General features: G+C 51.9%; 1 protein-coding gene across 1 annotated transcript in view; it reads right to left on the bottom strand.

Annotated features, from left to right (window-relative positions):
* JAKMIP3 (Janus kinase and microtubule interacting protein 3) overlaps positions 1 to 22,480 on the bottom strand; it is a 50,300-nt gene that overhangs the window by 13,120 nt on the left and 14,700 nt on the right. The window contains exons 2-10 of the mRNA XM_030951081.1: positions 16,267 to 16,403; positions 14,578 to 14,758; positions 13,001 to 13,498; positions 7,187 to 7,402; positions 5,452 to 5,571; positions 4,484 to 4,630; positions 3,960 to 4,091; positions 3,439 to 3,474; positions 2,017 to 2,076 (exon numbers count right to left, since the gene is read on the bottom strand). Coding sequence (XP_030806941.1) covers positions 2,017 to 2,076; positions 3,439 to 3,474; positions 3,960 to 4,091; positions 4,484 to 4,630; positions 5,452 to 5,571; positions 7,187 to 7,402; positions 13,001 to 13,498; positions 14,578 to 14,712 — 1,344 coding nt within the window. The 5' untranslated portion in view covers positions 14,713 to 14,758; positions 16,267 to 16,403. The remainder of the gene's footprint in view (positions 1 to 2,016; positions 2,077 to 3,438; positions 3,475 to 3,959; positions 4,092 to 4,483; positions 4,631 to 5,451; positions 5,572 to 7,186; positions 7,403 to 13,000; positions 13,499 to 14,577; positions 14,759 to 16,266; positions 16,404 to 22,480) is intronic.

Here is a 22,480-nt window from a genome sequence, read left to right as displayed (position 1 = left end):
CTGACAGAGAGCAGGGTCAGGGAGCGCCCTGGCATATGGACAGACTGCCCCTGCACCCGGACAGACTGCCCTGGCACACAGGACAGACTGCCCCTGCACCCGGACAGACTGACCCTGCACCCGGACAGACTGCCCCTGCACCCGGACAGACTGACCCTGCACCCGGACAGACTGCCCTGCACCCGGACAGACTGCCCCTGGCACCGACAGATGCCCTGCACCCGGACAGACTGCCCCGCACTGCCCCTGCACCGAGACGCCCTGCAGCCGACCCCACCCGACAGCTGCCCCCGGCAGACTGGCACCGGACAGGACGCCCAACTGCCCCGCACCCGACAGACTGCCCTGCACCTGGACAGACTGCCCTGCACCCGGACAGACTGACCCTGCACCCGGACAGACTGCCCCTGCACCCGGACAGACTGACCCTGGCACCCGGACAGACTGACCCTGCAGCCGGACAGACTGACCCTGGCACCCGGACAGACTGCCCTGGGGCTGAGCACGGGCCCTGCAGCCCCCTGGGCTCCAGGCTCTGGAATTATTTAATATTTTATTGTTATATTGTTATATTGTTTCTTGTTCTCCCCCCGCTCTCTGCAGAGCCAGCCCAGCCCCTCCCCTGGGTGTCTGTAAAACCTTTCAGCCCAGGATGGAGCTCAGGCAGTGCCTGGCACTGTCTGAATCCCTGAACTGGTGTATTTGTGACCCCTCCCAGGCCCTGTCCAAAGGCATTTTCCTTTCAGTTTCTCTATGGCCAAAAATCCCTTTTATTTCAGTGCTCACCTCAGCACAAGGGCAGAGCTGGGCACTGAAATATCTTTTAATCCACTGTCATCACTGTGGTGTCCCTCCTGTCAGCACCACAACTTTCACATGAAAAGTCAGATCTTCAAAAAGATTTTACTTGAAGTTAATCACCACAGCAATGGTTTGAAGAAATCCAGTTTTCCACTCAAAGCTGCTTTTTGTTTAAAGGAATGGTGGTAAAAGAAAGATTTACTGTAAATGCTTGAAAGTCAAAGACAGCACTTCACAGATCTAAAGATACTTTTAATTGATAATTTGCAAAAACATACCTCAATTTTGGCCTTTGGTTTTAATTTGCAGTGAGTAACTTTTGAAGGAGAATCACACAATCCCAGAATGTGGCAGGGACACCTCCCACTGTCCCAGGTGCTCCCAGCCCCAGTGTCCAGCCTGGCCTTGGGCACTGCCAGGGATCCAGGGGCAGCCCCAGCTGCTCTGGGCACCTGTGCCAGGGCTGCCCACCCTGCCAGGGAACAATTCCCAATTCCCAATCTCCCATCCATGCCTGCCCCTGGCACTGGGAGCCATTCCCTGTGCGCTGTCCCTGCAGCCCCACCCAGCCTTCAGACAGCATGGGACTCCCTGGAAGGCCTGGATGTGATGCTCAGGATGACAGGAGTCATCTCCCATCGACCTCAATTAGTTATTCATAGGTTCATTAGCTCCAGCCTCACTCTAATTGTTCATCTGTGGATCACAGCACACTGGCAGCCCTGACATTAAGCCTTCCTGTGACATTTTAGTGTTAATATTTACATTAACACCCTGCCAAGCCCTCATTAACCAACATCCCCTTTTCCCTGAGCTCTAACCACTGCTTCCCCAACCAGCAATTTTCACATGTTACTAAACTCCACCATGAATTATTTACTACGTACACATGTTTTCAGGCAGCACCATTAGAAGATCATTGGGAGATGTGTTAATTCATAAAATTTGTCTGCTCTTAAGACAACCACATCCCACCAGAGTCCCACAGGGTGAATGCAGAGCATGAAAAGGCTCAGAATGCTCAATGCAGACAGGTCCCCTGCCCCCCTTGAATATCCCAATACAGTCTGTCAATGTCCTTGAGCTACATCACCCAAACTGAGGCTCAGGACCCATGTGCAGACCCTTGAGGAGAACATTGCCATGGCCCTGGGGTGCTCTGAGCACCCCAGCCCTGCCCATCAGCACGTCACCATGGAAGGGTTTGTTTTTTACCTTAGGAATTCTTGTCATTTTTTTCCTTTGCTTCCTGAACCTTAGCAGCTTATCACGTTCCTGCAAGAGTCAGAGACACGTGCTACTGAACAGCAGTTACTGAAACTAAGCATGTCAGCACAGGGAGCCACTGGGGAAGCAACAGACAGGAATGTCCCTGCTGGCCACTGTCCCACACCAACACCAGGCCTGGGTTATTTACTCCAACATCTTTCAGCTTTGCCACAGACAACTAGAAATCACTCTTTATGTCCATGGAAATCAAGTTAAAATAAAGCTGGTGATGAGCTTTATGCTGAGAGTTTGGGTGTCCCCGTGGAGCTGCTCCCTGGGTGACCACAGCCCTGCAGCCCTGGCTCTGTCCCTGGTGGCTGTTGGTGGCTCTGGAAGGGGCACACACCCAACAGCCACACTGCACACACTGCAGGGCCCCTTTGAACTCTGCACTTCCAGGCTCAGCTCCTTCCCTAAGGATCTGCAGGTTCCCTCTGCCTCTGGAGTAAGGTTTGAGCCCTTAATGCTACCAACAATTTTTTCCAATCAGAGCAAATAATAGAATAATCAAATTCCAGGTTGGAGGGACCTAAAATATCACCTCCTTTCACTCCTGCCATGGCAGGGACACCTCCCACTGCCCCAGGTGCTCCCAGCCCCGGTGTCCAGCCCGGCCTTGGGCACTGCCAGGGATCCAGGGGCAGCCACAGCTGCTCTGGGCACCTGTGCCAGGGCTGCCCACCCTGCCAGGGAACAATTTCCTCCTCTTTGTGGTATTAGGTTGATTTTTTACAGTACTCAGAAAAAAGCCTCTGTTCTGGACTTGCAAAGCCCAGGAGTGCAGAGAGGGAAGCTCCACAGGGGGAACCCTCAGCTGCTCCATTTCCCTGGGTACAAGGATGTGGTGACCTTGGAGACAGTGACACGTGCTGCTGCTCAGCCTGGTGGCCAATCCCAGCCCAGGGACAATCGAACACGCTGCCTGGCAATGGGAACAGCACATCCCATCAATAGCCATCAGTGGTGGAACCCCAGACAGCCCTGTTTGGAACCCCAAACATTCCTGCCCACCACAGCACAGGGATGGGGCAAGGGCAGGGCTGAGCACACCCCAGTGTGGGTGACACAAAGCCAGGGGTAGCCAGAGTGAGAAAATGCCATTCCAAGGGGACAGAGCTGCCCTGGAGATGGGGACACTTGCCCTTGGCCACATTGGCAGGTGGTGGGATTAAAGCTTTCCTCCCCACCATCACTGTGCTTTTCTCTGGTGAACAACTGCTGATAAAAATCTGCTCTGAGGAAACCCTGGGTCAGCTCACCGCTGAACACAGATGCAAGGGAGAATAAATGCTATTGTACCCTGCCTGCTTTCCATGAACAGCCATTTAAAGCATATATAAATCAGGAGGAAGCTAATGTCACTCTTACCATGACACTCTTCACATAGCCAGCAGTCTCCAGGGTCTAATGAAAGAGAATGAAATAATGTCAGCAACTGGACAGGCTTAAAAAGAAAGGGAAGAAATAAAAGTTATTTTCTAGAGGAGTATCATGATTTTGGCATTTTCTGTTTCCAAGGACAGAGAACATGCTAAGAAGGAAGCAAAACCCCAAGCCCAGGGTTGCAGACCCCTCCCTGTGCACAGGAATCTTCAGCCCTGGTGCTGTGTCCAGCTGAAGGAGCTCGGACAGTTTCCCTCCCAGATCTGGCCGCCAGCACATGCAAGGACAGGGTTCTGTCAGCCAGGCCAATGCGGATCGAAAGGATATTCCCAAACACCACACCACAGATAATTTCTATTACTACTGAGCACAGGAATGCCTGCCAGGTTCCCCTGCTGCCCACTGTGCCCACCAGCGCCCAGAACCTTGGGAAGAACCCCTTCCTTGGGCTCCCTGTGCTCTGCCCTTGGGCACCCTCACATGAGAACAGCAGCCTCTCATCTTACCTTGGAGAGCTCATCTATGATGTTCTGCTGCTCAATTACTTGTAGTCTCAGGAAATCCACTTCCCTTTCTTCCTGGCTGTGGTCAAGGTCATTTAGGGAGCTTGGTCTCCTTATTGCTCCACTTCTTTGCCTCTAGAATCCAAAAACCACAGGGCAGAGGAGGAAATGATCAGGAGGCTTTGCCAGGGACTTGTCTGGCCCGTCCCTTTACAGCAAGTAGAAGACATCTCTCTAATGGTTGCCCTGGCAGCTCTCCTGCTCCCTTTCTGCTGAGCCTCACATCCAGGCTCCAGATGGGCCAGAGGGTTCTGCTCCTCCAGCTGGAAGAGGGGCAGGGTCACAGGGGCAGATGAGGTGATTCTGGCAGGAAAGCTGAAGGTGAACCATAGAATGCCAGGTGAGTTTGGGTTGGAAGGGAGCTGGCCAGAATGGAAGAGTTTCCCATGGAACCTGCAAGGGTGGGCCAATGCCTGGCTCGCTCAGCCCCACCACGTCCCACGTTCTCCCAGGAGCAAGGCACTCACCATGGCAATGTTCTCCTGGGTCACAAATTTCAGTTTGTTTTCCATTCGACGTAAGGCATGTGACAACTCCTCATTCTTCCTACTGAGGCGTTTGTTTTTGTCCAAAATGGGCTTATACTGACTTTCTGCTTCTCTGAGGCGTTTCAGCTGAAAGATAAGGGAAAAATAACACCTCTGGAGCTTTTTCATTAAATATATTACCTACTTTCTGTAACTATCACACTAGAAGTATTTTCTCCTGATGCAAAGCAGAGCTGATAAAAACTCTTAGGATTTTCCATTGGGAAGAGAGCATTCCCACATGAGAAGATATCATTGTAGGGAGCCCCTGATGTGGGAATAATGTGCTTTGATTCTAATGGGTCCAGAAGGCTGAACAAATGCTTTATTAAGCTTTATTATATTACACTAACACTATCTATTAAAATTATACTGAAAAGATACTAAAGAAAAACTTGTGACTGTCTCCAGACAGTCACAACACAGCTTTTACCTAATTGGCTAATCAATCTAAACAACCATCATCAGAGTGCTATTAACAAATCACTTTTGGTAAACAATCTCCACAACACATTCCACATATGTCAAACAACAGGAGCAGCAAGTAGAGATAAGAGTTATTTTCTCTTCTGTTAGGTTTCTCACTGCCTTTCCCTCAGAGAAATCCTTGGAAAGTTGTGCCTGCTGCTCTTTGTGAAGAGAGCTGTGGCAACAATAAGATATTCTGCCTGTGTAGCAAACGTTCAATGTGGGGAATGTACTTTAAAAAAAAATACATAAAATTTGAGCTAATGCCATCTTAAAAATCCATTGCTGCACAAGCCAAGAGGAGAGTGACGCGGCCCAGCGCGAGCAGCGAGCTGAGCAGGAGGCAGGAGGAGGCAGCCCCTCGTTCCAGGCAGCACAGGAGCAGCCCCGGGTGTTCCTGGGACAGGCACACGTCCCCAGCCTGGCCCTGCTGCACTCACCAGCTCGTTCCTCTCCTCCGACAGCAGCGCGTTCCTGTCCTCCAGCTTGCGGATGATCCCGCTCAGCTCCGCGATTTTCAGCTGGAAGCGCCGCGCGTCCTTTTCATCCAACTGCTGTTCCTAAAACAAAGATCAACTGCAAATAACTGTTCGTAAGTGCGCACGCAAGAGCACGTTGGCAAAGCTCAAACTTTTCCTTATCCCAAATGCAAACACTTTAAAATGTTACCGCGTGGAGCGTAACCCGTGGAACCCAAGTGACCATGGAAAGCTGCAGGGTGAGACCAATGGAAAGTCAGGTGTGGAAATGTAACAAAGAATGCAAATGCAGAGGTGTGTATATGCATATGTATGTGTAGATGCATATGCAAATACAAGGTCACAAATGTGACAATACAGATGTGCAAACACAAAGTTTACAAATGGTAAACTTGGAAACAACAGAAAATATCAAAACTGAAGGCCGTGTTCCAATGATGCCACTGTTGAACTGAGAGCTTCAGACACATTGCCCACTCTGAGGACTTGGTCATAAGAAACTGGTATTAAAATTACTGAATTACTGAACGGGGAAAATCCATGCAATTGTGCATTCAATAAGCTCTTCTTCCAGAAAGCTGTGGCCCATATGGGGTCCTGAAGGGTCACTCGTAAGGCTACAGGGGTAGCACTTTATCTGAGTGAAAATGCTTCAATCAAATTAGAAATGAATAGACATATAGGTAGATGTGTTCTTGTTCAGAATCAGAGGAGTTACAGCTACTGACAAACGTGACAGACTTTTCCCCTTCTCTAAGACTTTTTCTGGTCTTTGGCAGAAGTTGAATACAACTAGAGAGAGGCAAATTAGTGCCCACAAAAAAGTGCTGGTGGCACTTTTGGGAGGTCTAGGGTTCCTCATTCAACAGGTGCAGGAGAGGCTTGGGCCAAAGAATAAAACAGATTGGTTTGCTCAGGCATAAGTTTTACACTTGTACTGAGACAATCGAGGCTGTCGCAAAAGAAATCTTGATGAGGATCAGCAATGAGGACGACCTGCACACGTCAGAGGCACGAGGGCAGTTACTCGAGGGCTCTTCTGGGCAAAGGGGGGCCCCAGCAGGGAGGTGCCAGAGTTACACTGCAAAAGCCACTGTGGAGGGGTGATTCCAATCCAGTGCTCTGGCTCTTGCAGAGGACAAACAGCAGAGGATATGTGTTTGGTTCACTTTGCGTCCTGCTGGCAGTGAGCAGCAGCGCAGGGCTGCCCTGGGGGCTGCAGTTTCCATGCTGCCCTGCAGTGCCTTCCCCGTCCCCTCTGGAACTGGCCTCGTACGTCTGCTCCCCAAGCCCCAGCCCGCGCCTCCGAGAGCTTGCACACAAACAGCGCTTGGTGAGAAATGCATTTGCATCGTTTGTTGGCAGAGTCGTGTCAAACCGTCAAACTAAGGCGGGTGACTGAGCATGGCACAGTGAGGAAAAGGAGAGAAAGGACAGAGCAATTCCACCCTGCTGACAAAACCAAACCAAACCAAACCAAACCGACGGGGAAACAAAACGACAGAAAGCAAAAGCTCTCCCATGGCGAGGTTTGATTGGAAATCTCAAGGGTTTGGGCACACAAAAACCAGAGCACGAGCAGGTGCCTCAGGAGCCCTGCACAGCCATGGGACAGCTCTTGCTCCAGGGTGCACTCATCAAGATTCTGCCACTCGTTTGGTCGCTCGTTCAGGTGAAACCACGTGGAAGTGCTTACGGGGCTTCCCGAATGATCTGAAGCGTCTCCTGCACCACTTGCATAAGGAAGTTCCCGCTTGGGGCTGCTCAGATGCCGGTCAGACTCTTTGAGCTGGGACAGTTGTTCATCTAAAGCCTCCTTTTGGAGCTGCAGTCTCTGAGCATGCCCGGCTCGCACCCCTAACTCTCTCTCCAGCACGAAGACTGCTCTGTCCTTAAACTTAATCTCCTCCATCTACAAGGAGAACAGAACACAGTCACACAGGGCTCGGCAGCACCCGGGCACCACAGCACCGCTGCCCTGCCACCACAGGGACAGGGACAGTGACAGTGAGCACTGGGCACAGCACCGCTGCCCTGCCACCACAGGGACAGGGACAGTGAGCACTGGGCACAGCACTGCCACCCTCAGTGACAGTGACAGGGCTGCAGCACTGCCCCTCTCCGGGGCCACCCAGCAGGAAATCCCTCCTTCGGCAGGCAGCTGGCAGTGAAATACTGGGAAACAGCCTGAAATCCTATCACCGCCTCAGAACAGCTTAACAAAAATTAAGTCTTGACATTCACATCACACTTGGATTGCTTCACTCAAACACTTCAAAGATTCTGCAGTGTTTTTCTTGGATGTGACCTCTAGAAAAAGTGTATTAATAATTTTTAAAGAAAAATATTGAAACCTCAGTATCCTTTACATTTTCAAAATTCCTAGAAGAAATATGAATTTTTAAAATTTTTTAATCAAAAGTCTCCCTTGTGAGCAATTCCTTTTCCATGAGAGGTTTTACTTACACATAATAAACACTATGCAAAATCACAAAGTGCTTAAATGACAAATGCCCAGTGACCTCTAACACTCTCCTTCCCTGTTTGCCTGTGCAAGGGCCTGTGCACATCCCATGGGATCAGCCAGGATCCAACCCCTGGGGTCTGCTTGGAGTTCACCAGGGCAGCTGGGTCCTGCCAGTGAGGGAATCCCTGATGCCAGCCCAGTGAGGGAATCCCTGATCCCAGCCCAGCTGATCCCAGCCCAATGAAGGGAATCCCTGATCCCAGCCCAGCTGATCCCAGCCCAATGAAGGAATCCCTGATGCCAGCCCAGTGAAGGAATCCCTGATCCCAGCCCAGCTGATCCCAGCCCAGTGAGGGAATCCCTGATCCCAGCCCAGCTGGGCGGGGGTGCTGCCCACGCTGGACGCCCAGGCCCAGCCCGAGTGGCAGGGGTTGCACAGAAGGCAGCAATCACACCCATCCCTCAGGGGTCTGCCAGCTGCTGTCAGGCTCCAGAAACACAAGATTTTTGCCATTGCTTTTTGAGATGTCAGACATTTAATTTCAGTGGTCAGTTTTTGAACCTGGCCTGCTTCAAATAAGAACATCTTGCCTTCTAAGAGCTGTGATAATACTTTTATCTCTGCTTTGTCTGTAAACCTGGGAAAAATGACACAGAGAATCAACAGTCACTCCAAGGATTTGTTTGCAGTAATTGCCAGTGTAGCTCACCCAGGGCAGGTCAGCCAGGTACCAGGAGAGCAAAATGGAGCAAATCAAAGAGATTTTGGGTGCCATTGACTAACCACGCTTTCAACAACGTCTGTGACAGCAGCATCTGCTGACTTTGAATGAAACAAAGACACAGGTACTTCCAGAGCACCTGAGGTCTCTCTGCTAAATGCCTAATGAGGAAAAATCTAAATGGATGCACAGGTGAAAAGGTAACACATCATCAAATGATTATTTGTTTAAAATAAGCAGAATATTGGGTAGTTAACTCTTATTCATATAGAGACAAAGACATATTACAACAAAGGCAACACATGAAATTGGGAGGAACAAAGAGATCAGAAAACACAAAACATTTCACTAATGGCTTGTTTTCCAGAACAAAAAAGAAATCCCTAAACATAACCTTCACAGACCACAAGCAAACCTCAGCACTGACATCTTCCTTCACCTGAGTAAATCCCCACACATGACACATGCCCAAGTTTGGTGCCTGCAGCCACTGACAGACAGAGACAGCGTGGAAACAGCACAGATGGGAGGGAAAGGTGTGCCTCGGCACGGGGGGAGAGGAAGGGAAGGCAGGGCAGGGGGTCCCAGAACTCACTGGCAGTGCTGCGGGTCCGTGGGCACGCTGCCCTCGGGCAGGGCCAGCCTGGCCTCATGCTGGGCTCTGCTGGGCTCTGCTGGGCTCTGCTGGTGCCGGACCAGGCTCTGGCTCCCGTCCCTGCTCCCACCCTGGTGCTCCGGAGCGGGGAAGGGGCGGCAGCACAGAAGCACCCACCCACCCACCCATCCATTCATTCATCCATCCATCCATCCATCCATCCATGCACCCACCCACCTCCGCACCCACCCAGGCACCTGCAGGCGCCCGCCGCACTCAGAGCTGCACGGATGTTGATGAATATTTATGTGTCTGCTCGCTGGAGGCAGCCCCGGCGCAGCCGGTGCCGATTACAGAGCAGCTCTGTGCTCAGGGAGATGTGCTGCTCCTCGCTGCCCCTGCAGCTCCAGGCCTGGAGCCCTGACTCTGTTATTAAAGTTAGTATTGCCGTCCTGTTCCAACCCAGGCTCAGGGCCCTGGCTGGGGCATCTGTCCCTGCCAGCTTCCCGGGGCCCCTGCAAGCTGACTGATGCTGTCAAAAATGGATCAAAGGCAGCCCCAGGCAGGGGGCACACAGGAGAAGCCCTGTCCATGGCAGGCACATCTCCCCACGGTCTGGGCTGGCAGCAGGACATGGCAGGAGAGCTGTCCCAGCCTCGATGGGGCTGCCAGGGCGCTGGCACCTGGCTGATGGGCTGTGCTGGCACCTGGCTGATTGAGGAGCTGTGCTGGCACCTGGCTGATGGAGGAGCTGTGCTGGCACCTGGCTGATTGATGGGCTGTGCTGGCACCTGGCTGATGGGCTGTGCTGGCACCTGGCTGATGGAGGGTGTGTGCCTGCTGAGGCTGTGCTGGCACCTGCTGATATTGTGCTGGCACCTGGCGATGGCTTGCTGCACCTGGCTGATGGCTGTGCTGGCACCTGGCTGTGGGCTGTGCTGCACCTGGCTGATGTTGTGTCCTGCTGATGGGCTGTGCTGGCACCTGGCTGATGAACTGTGCTGGCACCTGGCTGATGGAGGAGCTGTGCTGGCACCTGGCTGATGGGCTGTGCTGGCACCTGGCTGATGAATTGTGCTGGCACCTGGCTGATGAGCTGTGCTGGCACCTGGCTGATGGTAGGTGCTGTGCTGGCACCTGGCTGATTGAGGAGCTGTGCTGGCACCTGGCTGATGGGCTGTGCTGGCACCTGGCTGATGGGTGACGTATGGCTGTGCTGGCACCTGGCTGATGGGGTGTGCTGCACCCTGGGGCGCAGAAGGGGCAGGGGGCCCTGGCGCGCGGAAGGGGGGCACAGGGCACACACACACAAACCCTGCTCGTTCCCCTCCCTGAGCAGAGCCAGCCCCGCTGCCCCCTGTCCTGGGCACCCAGCAGCAGCACTGGGCCCTGGAAGGTTTGGGCTGGGAGGCAGCTGGAGCTCAGCTTGGTGCAAGCCCAGAGGAGCCACCAGTGCCACTGGGGAACCCAGGAATGGGGCAGGGGCTGTGCAGGGCTCCTGCTGGAGGCACAAACCCCACAACAGCTCCCACAGAGGCCCAGCCCAAGCCCAGGAAATATTAACTCCTTGTTTAGGTACACAGAGAAAAACGTTGTTAAAAGCTGGCCCGTGAGACATGAAAGGAACCCCTCAGAATGAGGAGGTTTCCTGACCCTCCTAAGCAGAGCAGTAATGTTGTCTGGCTTTCATATACAACAAAATCCTTCAGCCCAGGTTTAGTTGGGGAAAAAATGTGGTAAACGAGGGTCAAACCACAAATGGCTGAGAAATCCTTAGGTGGAAGAAGGAACAATTCACCTTGAACATGTGTCTACCTTTCAGGTGCTGAGCCACCTTTATGACCCCAGATATGGGGGATCTCAACACACGAGGGAATCCAACGCAGAGGGTAAAGACTAAATCAATCACCAATAAAATCAATATTTAAAAATCAGCTTCCTACCCTTTACATCAGACATCTTCACTAATTTAGCACAGTCTGGCAGAGCTCAGGGTCTCTGAGAGCATCAGGATAAATCACGGCATCAGGTAAAGTCATGGCATCAGGTCATTTCATTGGTGCAGTGAGCCAATCTGGCTCTTTCAAGCAGGAACTTTAAAAAGTTTGATTTTCAAAGGCAGTTTAGGTAACATCCCATTGAATGACTCTGTTCCCTGTAACTAAGACCACATTTATTTAACAGCTTCTACATTAAAGGCATTAGTGGGGACTTTCCACGTGATGCAGCAAGTTTATTTAGGATGTCCATTAGCCCCCCCATTCACTGTGCTGTCTGAAATCAATGCACCAGTGATGCATGGCTAGAGGAGAATGTACTTACACTGCAGGATATTTGAACAGCATCAATAGAGCAGTTGGTTGTAAATTATTTTCAATATCCTCTTCATAAAAATAAAATAATCTATGAAAAAGCCTTAACAGCCTAAAGCCTGAGAGAAGAGGAGGCTAAATAAAGGCAGGGGACACTCCAGCGCTGGTGTGCCAGTCCCTGCAGGCCCTGTGGGGTCAGGGCTCAGGTGATGCTGTACAGCATCCCCAGGGCAGGGCTCCTGCAGGCTCTCTGCAGCCTGGTCACACTGCCAGCCTTTCATCTGGGGCCAGGCTGCAAGCTCCTGGGGCATTTTAAATGTGTTTGGGGTTTGGTAGCAGCTAAGGGCTAATGGCTTAGAAGAGACCTGGGTGGGTCTGCGCCAGGACACCGAGGCTGTGAAGCAGCATGGCAGACACAGAACGATGGTGACAGCACACAGATACTGAGACAAGACCCAAACACTCATCCTGAGGCCATGGCTGTGTCCCCAGGGCAAGCAGCACCCTCAGGGCTCAGGTGTGGGTCTCAGGGCAGGGGCTGGGACAGCAGCAATGGACCCCTGAGCCCCTGCAGGTGCTGCTGGCCTGCCAGGCTCTGCTGCAGAGCCTTCCCTGCCAGGGAGCTGCCTCCCTCCCTCCTTCCCACAGGGATTTCCCCCTTTTCCAAGCACCACCACCCCTCCAACCTCCCCAGCCAGGTCCCAAAGCCACAGAGGTGAAGCTGCTGCCTTTGAGAGTGGAGCTGCTGCAGCTGAGGATCAGGTGCTGGGTTAGTGAGGGCAGGCTGGGCAGTCACACACAGAGAGTCCCTGAGGGCCAGCTGAGCAGGGCCAGGTGAGAGCCCAGCCCCCTGCTCAGGTGGGAGCCACACAGGAGCAGAGCCAGCCCTGTCCTGGGGCAAACCACCACGGTGGGCATGGAGAGAGCTCCTCCTGCATGCCCTGCTGCGCGGGGAGCACTCAGGGGTGCAGACAAAGGGCATTTGGGGTTGTGTGAGCCTCGCTATGGGATGTTCATGGGAACCAGCAAAGGCAGGGAAAGGGAGGGACCAGGTGGATCAGGAGGACCAAGATGGACCAGAGGTGGATCAGGAGGGACCAAGGTGGATCAGGAGGGAAGGCTTGGTGAGGAAGCAGAGGCATAACCCAAGACACATTACTGTTGTAGCCCTCCCCTGCCCAGCCAGGAGCCTGAGGGCTCTTCCTGCTGCCTTTAACGTGAACAGCATCCACGGGCTCTCACACGGATAGAGAAGTTTCTCACAAAACATCCTAACACTTTTAAAAACCACTTTGCCCTTTCTACTAATAGATGTAAACAGGAGCAAGCCCAGGGTCTCCACCCCCGCCCGGAGAGGCCAGCTCTGGCCATGTCCCCCAGGACACGGCTCAGAGGAGCAGAGAGCAGCACGTACCAGCCTGCGGATCTCGCGCTCGCACTCCCTCTTGATGCGGGTGATCTCCTCCTGGTGCAGGTGGTACACGCTCCTGATCTCGGCTGCCTTCATTTTGTCAGCTTGGATCACCATCGTCAGGGCCTCCTCCACCTGCTTCTTGGCGCCCTTCAGCTCGGAGATCTCCTGCTGCATTTTGATTTTCTCCACCTCGAAGCCCTTCTTGGCCTCCTCCTTGGCCTCGCTCAGCAGCACCGTCTTCACCTTGTCGGGGGCCCCGTCCCGCACGGCGTTCAGCAGGGTCTGCAGCCTCTGGATTTCATTGTCCTTGATTTTGATCACTCTGAGCAGCTCGGCTTCGTGCTGCCTCAGAAGAGTTTCTCGGACAGCCTGGAGCTCTTTCATTTTGTCTTCATGGAGTTTGACTTTGAGCTCTGTGACCACCACTGTGCTTTTATGCTGTTCGTGCTCCTTGATCTGCTTCACTTCCTGATTTTTCTCCCTTTCCAACTTGCTGACCTATAAGGAAAATCAAAAAAGTGTATTTTCAATCAACCAACCAATGAGTACATATCATGATGTCATTTAAAAATGGTACAGATGGCTTTACAGTATTACACCTCATATGTCTGTGCCTACAAACTGGTGGTAGCAAAGACCTTCCTTTCACTGCAGGCTCATGTTTAATACACATTCAGGAATCAGTCAGTACCTGCTGAGCATGTCTGTGTCCTTACTTTATTCTGCAGAAGCTCTCACAGCACTTTACCCCAAAATAAGGGAAAAATCAGATGCCAAGGCCATCACTCTGGCCTGCTCAGGTAGGCAGGCCAAACCTGCACGTGCACAGGCAGGGCACAAAAATCTCTGGGCAAGCTCCTGTGAAGCCCCAAACAGCTGCATTTTACCAGATGGTTAAGTGATGAATTATTCAGCAGAAATAACTGACTGTACCTGACCACACAAGGCTCAAGTGATGTTTCAATTTAAAACCATGCCATAAACTCTAGAGAAGCCATGGCCAGAAGTGTCTGTGAAGGACAGGGAGAAGGAAAACAAAGTCCTCAGCCTTAGAGGTGCAAATGCTGCTGCACAGCAAAAGAATCAACAGATGTTCTATTCATTGATACCTGTGTGTCAGATTCATGGTCTAAAATGCCTAGGAGTGATGCAAATTCATGGGAAAATGCAAACGATCATTTTGTCCCTGCACGGTAATACACTTCTATTCTGGAACCGAAACCCCCCAAAGTCTATCAATGGAAACTGATTTGGAGAATTGGAGAAAAGCAAATGAACATTCCATGCTCTTGCTGAGAAGTGATCGGAGGGCAGGGGCTGGAAGCTCTTAGAGCTGAGGCTCCAGCCCCATTGCTGTCCCTCTCCCAAAGGCTGAGGGAGAAGCTGTGCCTTCTTGGGATCTGGGAATTAGCACAGGGGGCACAGCTGAGGTTTAGTACTGCACATGCGGGTAAGCACTCGGTTTGGAGGAGCTTGAGTGCAAACCCCAAATGAAACGAGTGTAAAAGGGCAAGAGAAGAGCCCGCAGGGAGAATTCTGGCACCCCTGCTGCACACACAGGGAGGGAAGCTGCCCACCTTGCTCTTCTCCTGCTGGAGCTCGATCTGGATGTCGGTGAGCTTGGCCCGCAGCTCCTCGTTGGCAGCCTGCAGGGCGGCCAGGGCGTCGGGCCTGTCCCCCCTGGCGCGGCTGCTGGAGCCCCTCTTGGCCATGCTGAGGGAGGCCCTCGCTGCTCACGCTGCTCACATCTTCTGGGGCCTGCAGGAGGGACAGCTGTCACCGGCCTGGGCACACAGCACCCTGCACGCCCAGGGACACATGGGGGCTGCATCCCCGGGATGAGCGTGCAATCATGGGCTGAGCGTGCAATCAATCATGGGCTGAGTGTGCAATCAATCATGGGCTGAGTGTGCGATCATGGGCTGAGTGTGCAATCAATCATGGGCTGAGTGTGCAATCAATCACGGGCTGAGTGTGCGATCATGGGCTGAGTGTGCAATCATGGGCTGAGTGTGCAATCAATCATGGGCTGAGTGTGCGATCATGGGCTGAGTGTGCAATCATGGGCTGAGCGTGCAATCATGGGCTGAGTGTGCAATCAATCATGGGCTGAGTGTGCAATCATGGGCTGAGTGTGTGATCACGGTGCGTGTACGGCTGTGCAATCTGGGCTGGTGTGATGTGAATGTGTCCTGGTGTGCTTGTTTGCTGGTGTGCGTGCGGGCTGGTGTGATACGTGTTAAACTCTGTGTGAACACGGCGGGTGCAATCAAATGGGCTGAGTGTGCAATCATGGCTAGTGTCATCAATCATGGCTGAGTGTGCGATCACGGGCTGAGTGTGCAATCACGGGCTGAGTGTGCGATCAATCATGGGCTGAGTGTGCAATCACGGGCTGAGTGTGCAATCATGGGCTGAGTGTGCAATCATGGGCTGAGTGTGCAATCACTGCTGTGTGCGATCAACAGGGCTAGTGTGCAACATGCTGCGGGCTGAGTGTGCGATCAATCTTGTGCAATCACCTGGTGTGAATCTTGTGGGCTGAGGTGCAAACGGGCTGAGTGTGCGATCACGGGCTGAGCGTGCAATCACATGCTGTGTTATGGCTGGAAAGGTTAATCTTCGATCCAACCCTCGTGCAATCACAGCTTTGTTTGGGTGGAAAAGCCCTCCAAGACCATTCCATCCAACCCCCAGGTCCCCAGGTGCCACATCCACACTGCCTTTACATCCCTCCAGGGATCCCATCCCATCTGGGCTGGGCAGCCCCTTCCAAGGAGAAGTGTACCCAATATCCAGCCTGAGCCTCCTCTGCTGCAGCCTCTTGGCCCATCCCCTGTCCCCTGGGAGCAGGACCTGGTCCCCCGGCTGTACCCTCCTGCCAGGCAGTGTCCTGTTCCTTCATCTGGACAGTTATTGTCCTGGAACCCACCCAGGGCAGAGGGAATGCACACAGCGCAGAGGATGAGGAATTCAGAGAGTGCAGAGGATGGGGAATGCACACATAGCAGAGGATGTGGAATGCACACAGCGCAGAGGATGTGGAACCCACCCAGGGCAGAGGATGTGGAACCCACCCAAAGCAGAGGACATGGAATTCAGGAGGGACATCCACCCACCAGTCCCCGGTGCTGCCACGGCTCAGAGGCAGCAACCACTGGGAACATCTTACTTCTATTCTATTTTCATGGAATCATGGAACCAAGGGATGGTCATACTACAAAGTTTCATTAAAACGTGCTCATATTTGGGAAAACATTTCCAACCTTTTTAAAGCAATGGTGTTAACGTGGGTGGCAATGCTCCTGGCTGGTGATGCTCAGTGCCCCGCTCTGTCCCTCATGGTCCAGCCACAGCAGAGGCACTGTCCCTGTCCCTGTCCAGGCTCAGCAGGGCAGGGCACCTGCAAGGAGAGAGTAACCTCAATTATAGCAGCAAAGCAGCAACAGACCAACCTCCACAACAACATCATAATAAAAGAAAGCCTGGTTTGAATTCTAAGAGCAAAATCCTCCATCTACCAGGGAGAAAAGAGCCGAGGGAGGCAGCTGCTCTGGGGTACAAAAATGGGATACAAGGCTGGGAGAGGGCTGGAGTTTGGGAGGGCAGAGCTGCTGAGAGCCAGAGAAATCACATAGGACATTGGGTCAGAGGGGAGGAGGGAGGCTGAGACCTAGAGAAACAAGGGGGAGAATAAAATAACACTCATGGCATTGATTGTCCAAACCAAGGTGGTACAATCTCAGTTCTGCTGTTTCTCAGGCTGGTGCCTGACTTTGTAGCCTGGAAATTTCTATACAAAGAAACATGTTTGATTGGCCAAAGAAATAGAAATAAATTACATTTTAAAGATATTGCCTGAGAAATCTGTAACACGAGTACATGTTCTTTGCATTTAAGATTCTTGCTGCTTTGTGCAAGCAGACACAACACACCAATGGAGATTTAAAACCCCCTTTCTTTACTGATGAAAAATGGGGCAGCCTGTAGCCACAGGCACAGAGCTGTACCTGCTGCAGCAAATGAGCCCTTTGTGCACATTACAATTATTTTCTTGGAGGATTCCCTCCGAAGGCAGAGGCAGTGTGAACCAGGTTAGCAACCAACAAGCTTTAACTGCTTCCACATGAACGGCAGAGAAATCATCATTTGAATGGTACAGGGATTAGAGAGAGTAATTGCTAACAGGATTCCTTTGACAGACGAGGGCTGTGAGAATTTACATCTGTGTGCTTACAGAAAAGAAAACAGGAGCTGGTACCTGGGAGCAGAGTTTGCTGGGTGGGAATTCTGTCTGAGGTCAATTTGTAGAGCACGGATCCTGATACTTCCAGTGTTGCAGCTTCTTAATTTTCTTTAACATGTTATGAAGGCTTAATGGTGTGAATTGACAGGCCTCATGCCAAGCAGCTGCTCGGACCATTGAACTCCAACTGCTGGCCCTGCCCAGGGCAGTCCAGGAATGAGCACTGTGCCCACTAGACCTTGTCACAAATGTCACAAATGTCACAAGTGTCCAGCCCTGAGGAGGTGCTGGTGGAGCCTTCCCTTTGCACGGCAGTGGGGATGTGGTGAAGGACGGCAGAGCCCAGGTGTGATGCTGCAGCCAGCTGTGTGTATATACATGTATATATGTATGTATATAAATATATGTGTGTATATGTGTTGGGGCCCGCAGAGCTCAGCCCTGGCAGCTGCCCCAGCAGAGCTGGACTCGCTGGTTGTTGTTCCCAGGGTGAGAATGGAAGCAGGGCTGAGCAGGGCACGGCAGCTCCCAGGGACAGCCACGACCTTGTGTGTGTGTGCAGGGGGACAAGGGCCATTGTTGGAGCCACGACAGCGGGGCTTGTGCTCCCACCAGTGTGGCCCTGCAGCAGCAGCAGCCCTGGGCACGGGGGCCAGCTGGGAGCCGGGGCCAGCTGCCGGGCCAATGTTTATCACAAGCACTGGAGAAAGACGGGCCACAGAAAGGTTCCCCTGAGCCAGAAGCAGGCAGGAGGAGGCTCCTCCCGGGCTGAGGGGACACAGAGCTGCTGCTCCAGGCTCTGCTCTGACCCTGGGGTTCCCTGAGCACAGACCCTCAGCAGGACCCGTCCTGCAGGGCACAGAGCAGATCCCCCTCCCCATGGTCCTGGGCACAGGAGACATTCCCCGGAAAACAGACACCTGCCCCGGGATTTTCCCTTTATTTTTCCAGGGAGTTACATAGAAGGGGCAGCTATCAGACACATCACCTTAACAGAACAGAAAGGTCATGATATTTCTGATGCTGGGAGAATAGATTATGCATGTGATTCCTGGCATGTTTGATATTGAAAACAGCATCAATAATACATCAGAGCTGCCTTGAGCAGGGCTCAGCGCTCCCTTTGCCTCCTGACTTGCAATTCAGACATCAAGACTAATTGGGAAATGTGTTTTCTAGGTAGTAGCTGCAGAAATGAATGTTTCACCATGCTTAAAAATAAGTGAATTAATCCCTACCCAGGGCACCAATATTTGAAAGCAGAACACTGTTCTTCCAAATATGGAACATTTCCAACGTCTGCCACAGCCCTGCGAGCACTGGTGCTCTCTGTTTCTGACAAATTGTTCTGATTTATTAGTTTAAACAAACCTTTTTGGGCCTCTGGTGCACCTTGAAATATTATGATGGAAAAAAATGTAATGGTTGAGTTCCCACTTTTTCATATGAATAATATCCACATTCCGTTTAGGATTGCACCAGCCTAGAGATCCAAATGCAAGAAAATGAGTTTTCCTTTGAAAAGGAATTTCATGCTAAGCCATGCAATCGTGTCCCATGCTGGAGCTGTGCTTTGGGCTTCATCCATATAAACATCTGTCATATATCCATATAAACATGTGTCATATATCCATATAAACATCTGTCATATATCCATATAAACATTTGTCATAGATCCATATAAACGTTTGTCATAGATCCATATAACCACTGCATCACTCACTCAGCTGCAGGGTGAGAAGGAAACCTGTCGGGATTGCATGGGAAAAGGGGCGAGCAGGCCAAGACAGAACTGTCCTGCACACAGGGAGGGCTCTGTTGTGCATTTCCTTCACATGCAGATCCCATGGACTCACAGGCAGAATCCAATCCTGGGATCCCTGGGGCTGGAAAAGCCCTCCCAGACCAAGCTGTGCCCATCCCCACCTTGTCACACAGAGCTCTGGGTGCCAGCTCCAGGTGCCACCTGCAGGGATGGGCACTGCAACCCTCCCTGGGCAGTGCCTGAGCCCCCTTTCCATGGGGAAATTCCTGCTGTGCCCACCCTGAGCCTCCTTTGCTCCAGCTGAGCCCCTGCCCAGCTCCTCAGGGATTCTCCAGCCCCTTCCCAGCTCCCTCAGGGATTCTCCATTCCCTTCCCGGCTCCTCAGGGATTCTCCATTCCCTTCCCATCTCCTCAGGGATTCTCCATTCCCTTCCCAGCTCCCTCAGGGATTCTCCAGCCCCTTCCCAGCTCCCTCAGGGATTCTCCAGCCCCTTCCCAGCTCCTCAGGGATTCTCCAGCCCCTTCCCAGCTCCCTCAGGGATTCTCCAGCCCCTTCCCAGCTCCTCAGGGATTCTCCAGCCCCTTCCCAGCTCCTTCAGCTCCTCCTGGGGCTCCAACCCTTTCCCTTCCCTGGACATTCTATGAGGATTTTTTTCTCTGTGCTGTTTAGATTGAGACTAATTTGATAAATTTTTTTTTTAATTATTTCAAATTTAAAATAACTTTTAAAATTATTGTTGGTGACCCAAGCCAGACCTGCACAGAGGCACATCCGACTGTCGCTGCTGTTGCTGAGGGAGCTGCAGGCTCCCCACACTGCAAAGCTAACCCAGCCTGGTACCCACAGCTGTGGAGCAAGTCTCTCTTTCCACAAGGGAAATAAATAACCAACCAATGCTTGCCCGTGTGAAGTGAGCTCTGAAACCTATCTTTCATGAAGTAATATCTGCTTTAAATTCAAGATAACCCTGCCCCTCACCCCCCAGGCCTGACATCCCTGCAGATGGAAGCCCAGCCAAAGTTTTGCTGAGGATTACATCGATTCCAGCAGCAGCTGTAACAGACACATGTCAAATCCCCGCTGACCCGGATTTTTCCTCAAAGATTAATCCTTCCACCGCCGTTGGCTTTAACTCCTCGACGGGTGGATCATGTCCTTTGTGAGCTCTACCCTCACAGCCTCCCCTGGTGTGTGAAGTTCCCTGTTTGTGCCACACGCAGGGATGGGAATCCCACCCTCTGGCTCCTCACCATAACTCTCACACAGGTTTTTTGGGTTTTGTTCCAAGTGCAAACCATAGGTGGGTGCCAATTATGAAGCTAATTATGGTTTATAGGGAACACCTGGAGCTGTGCCAGGAGGGTTGGATGGGTTTTGGGGAAAGGTTCATGCCCAGAGGCACTGGGATGAACCAGTGGCACTGCCCAGGGAATGGGCACAGCCCCGAGGCTGCCACAGCTCCAGGAGCATTGCACAGCACTGCCAGGGTGCCCAGGTGGGATTCTGGGGTGTCTGGGCAGGGCCAGGGCTGCACTGGGTGATCCTGTGGGTCCCGGCTCAGTCTCTGAGCACAGCACTGGCACACACAGCTGCTGGGAATCCCAGCAGGTGCATTTTACAGCAGGACTCCTGCTAATTGTACTACTCTTAGGGCTAATTTGCAGAAAGAGCAATAATTAATTAAAGCAGGTGACTAGGTAGGAAAGCAATTTCTCCTTTTTCCCAGATAACCCCCAATATTTCAGGTACAAAAATCCATTGGAGTTCCTGCCATAAACTCCAATAACACACCCATGCAAATGATCTGTTAAACTGCAGCAGTAATTTGGGGAGGGCTGTTAGTGAGGAATATATTTCAGACCCAATTCCACGAGTTTAATGGCATGTCACTGCCTTCTCTTGCTCACAAACAAGCTGTTAGAGCAATGCCATCCCTTCTCCCAAGGAATTCATGCCTGTGTAATTAACTAAATCAACTGTAACACAGATGGCATCGCACGATCCAAAAGCACTTGATGGAAACACTTTAAGCATGTTATTAACATCCCTAAATAACTATTTAATGCTACCTCTCCAACCCTCTTCGGCACCAACACACAACACAGCTGGATTCGAGGACGGAAAAGGCAGTATTTAATTGCTACACTCTTATAAAAGATTTTCAGTTCTTGGATTTATTCAATTTATAAATGAGCTTGAAAAATAACAGACTCAACAGTGGCAACAAAACTACTGTGCTTTGGGTTTCAGAATTAAGGTTAATTTCCAGACTGATTCATCATCATTCAATTCAGCTGTGAGGAACTGGGCAGCAGGAAAAGACGCTGATGGGAGTAGGAACCGTTCTTTAGGCTGACCCAGACTATCCAAAAATTACATTTCTATTTGACAGTGGGTTTTACTTCTCAGTAGGTGTGTGCCCAGCTCTAAATCAAGATAAAAATTGACATTTCCCAGCAACAGACAAGAATTTGAATGGAAAGTGATTAATCTCCCAAATGCAAACAGCTGGGAGATGTCCATCAGGCTCTGGTGAAAAGCTGTTCCTGCAGCCTGGAAAACTGAAGATCAGATTATTTCAAACCTGAGTTTTCATTATTAACTACCCTGGTTTGAATGACCTTTTAGTGACACTTGCTGTGAGCCTCCTCCCTAATGCCCGCCCGCCTCTGCCCTGTTAGTGACTGTGATCCTGGGCTGAGAAACACAGCAGGAAACACAGAGCAACAACACCCTAAATAAACACAAACAGTGCTTTAGGGGGAGAGCAGGGGCATCCCAGCGTGGCTGGGGAGCCATTCTCCCTTCTCCAGTCCATCCAGTTCCTGTCCAAAGTCCCCCTCCAGCTCTCTCGGAGCCCCTTTAGGCACTGGCTAAATAACTATTTCCAACTCTACAGAAAAGATCCATTATAAAAAGGATTTTATAACAAAAGCCGCCCCTGGAAGATGGCTGAATAAAACCCTAGAAGCAAAGTGTCCTCCCAGCTGACGAGCCAGAAACCCTGACCAACCTGGCAGAACAAAGCTCCTGTTTCCAGGGCAGGGACAGAGCAACAGGTGGGAAGGAAAAGGCTGCAGGCCCATGGCAAGAGCTCAGGGCAGTGGGAAGCGCTGGTGTGGCATCAGCTGTGCCCATGGGGGTATGGGGGCACAGCCCCCAGGCACAGACCTGACCCCGCGCTGCTGCCCTTGGCCAGGGCAGCTCTGCCAGGAGCGCTCTGCACGCACCGCATGCACAGGCTGAGGACTTTGCAGCTGTAATCTGATTGTTCAAAGCTGATTTGATCTGAATTGCTGCACGGACCTCTGGAGTCAGCTTGCCTGGCGTGCAGATAGCTCTGCCCTGCAGCTTCACTGAATGCATCAGCAGGAGGGAGTGAGGCCTCCCTGCACCCTGGCAGACCCAGAGCCCAGGGCAAGAAAGGCTCCTTCAGCCTCACGTGAACATTTCCAGCCAAGCACCCCA

The sequence above is a fragment of the Camarhynchus parvulus genome, chromosome 6, assembly GCF_901933205.1.
Source record: "Camarhynchus parvulus chromosome 6, STF_HiC, whole genome shotgun sequence".
Classification (NCBI taxonomy): Eukaryota; Metazoa; Chordata; class Aves; order Passeriformes; family Thraupidae; genus Camarhynchus; species Camarhynchus parvulus.
This window is presented reverse-complemented; position numbering and strand designations above follow the sequence as displayed.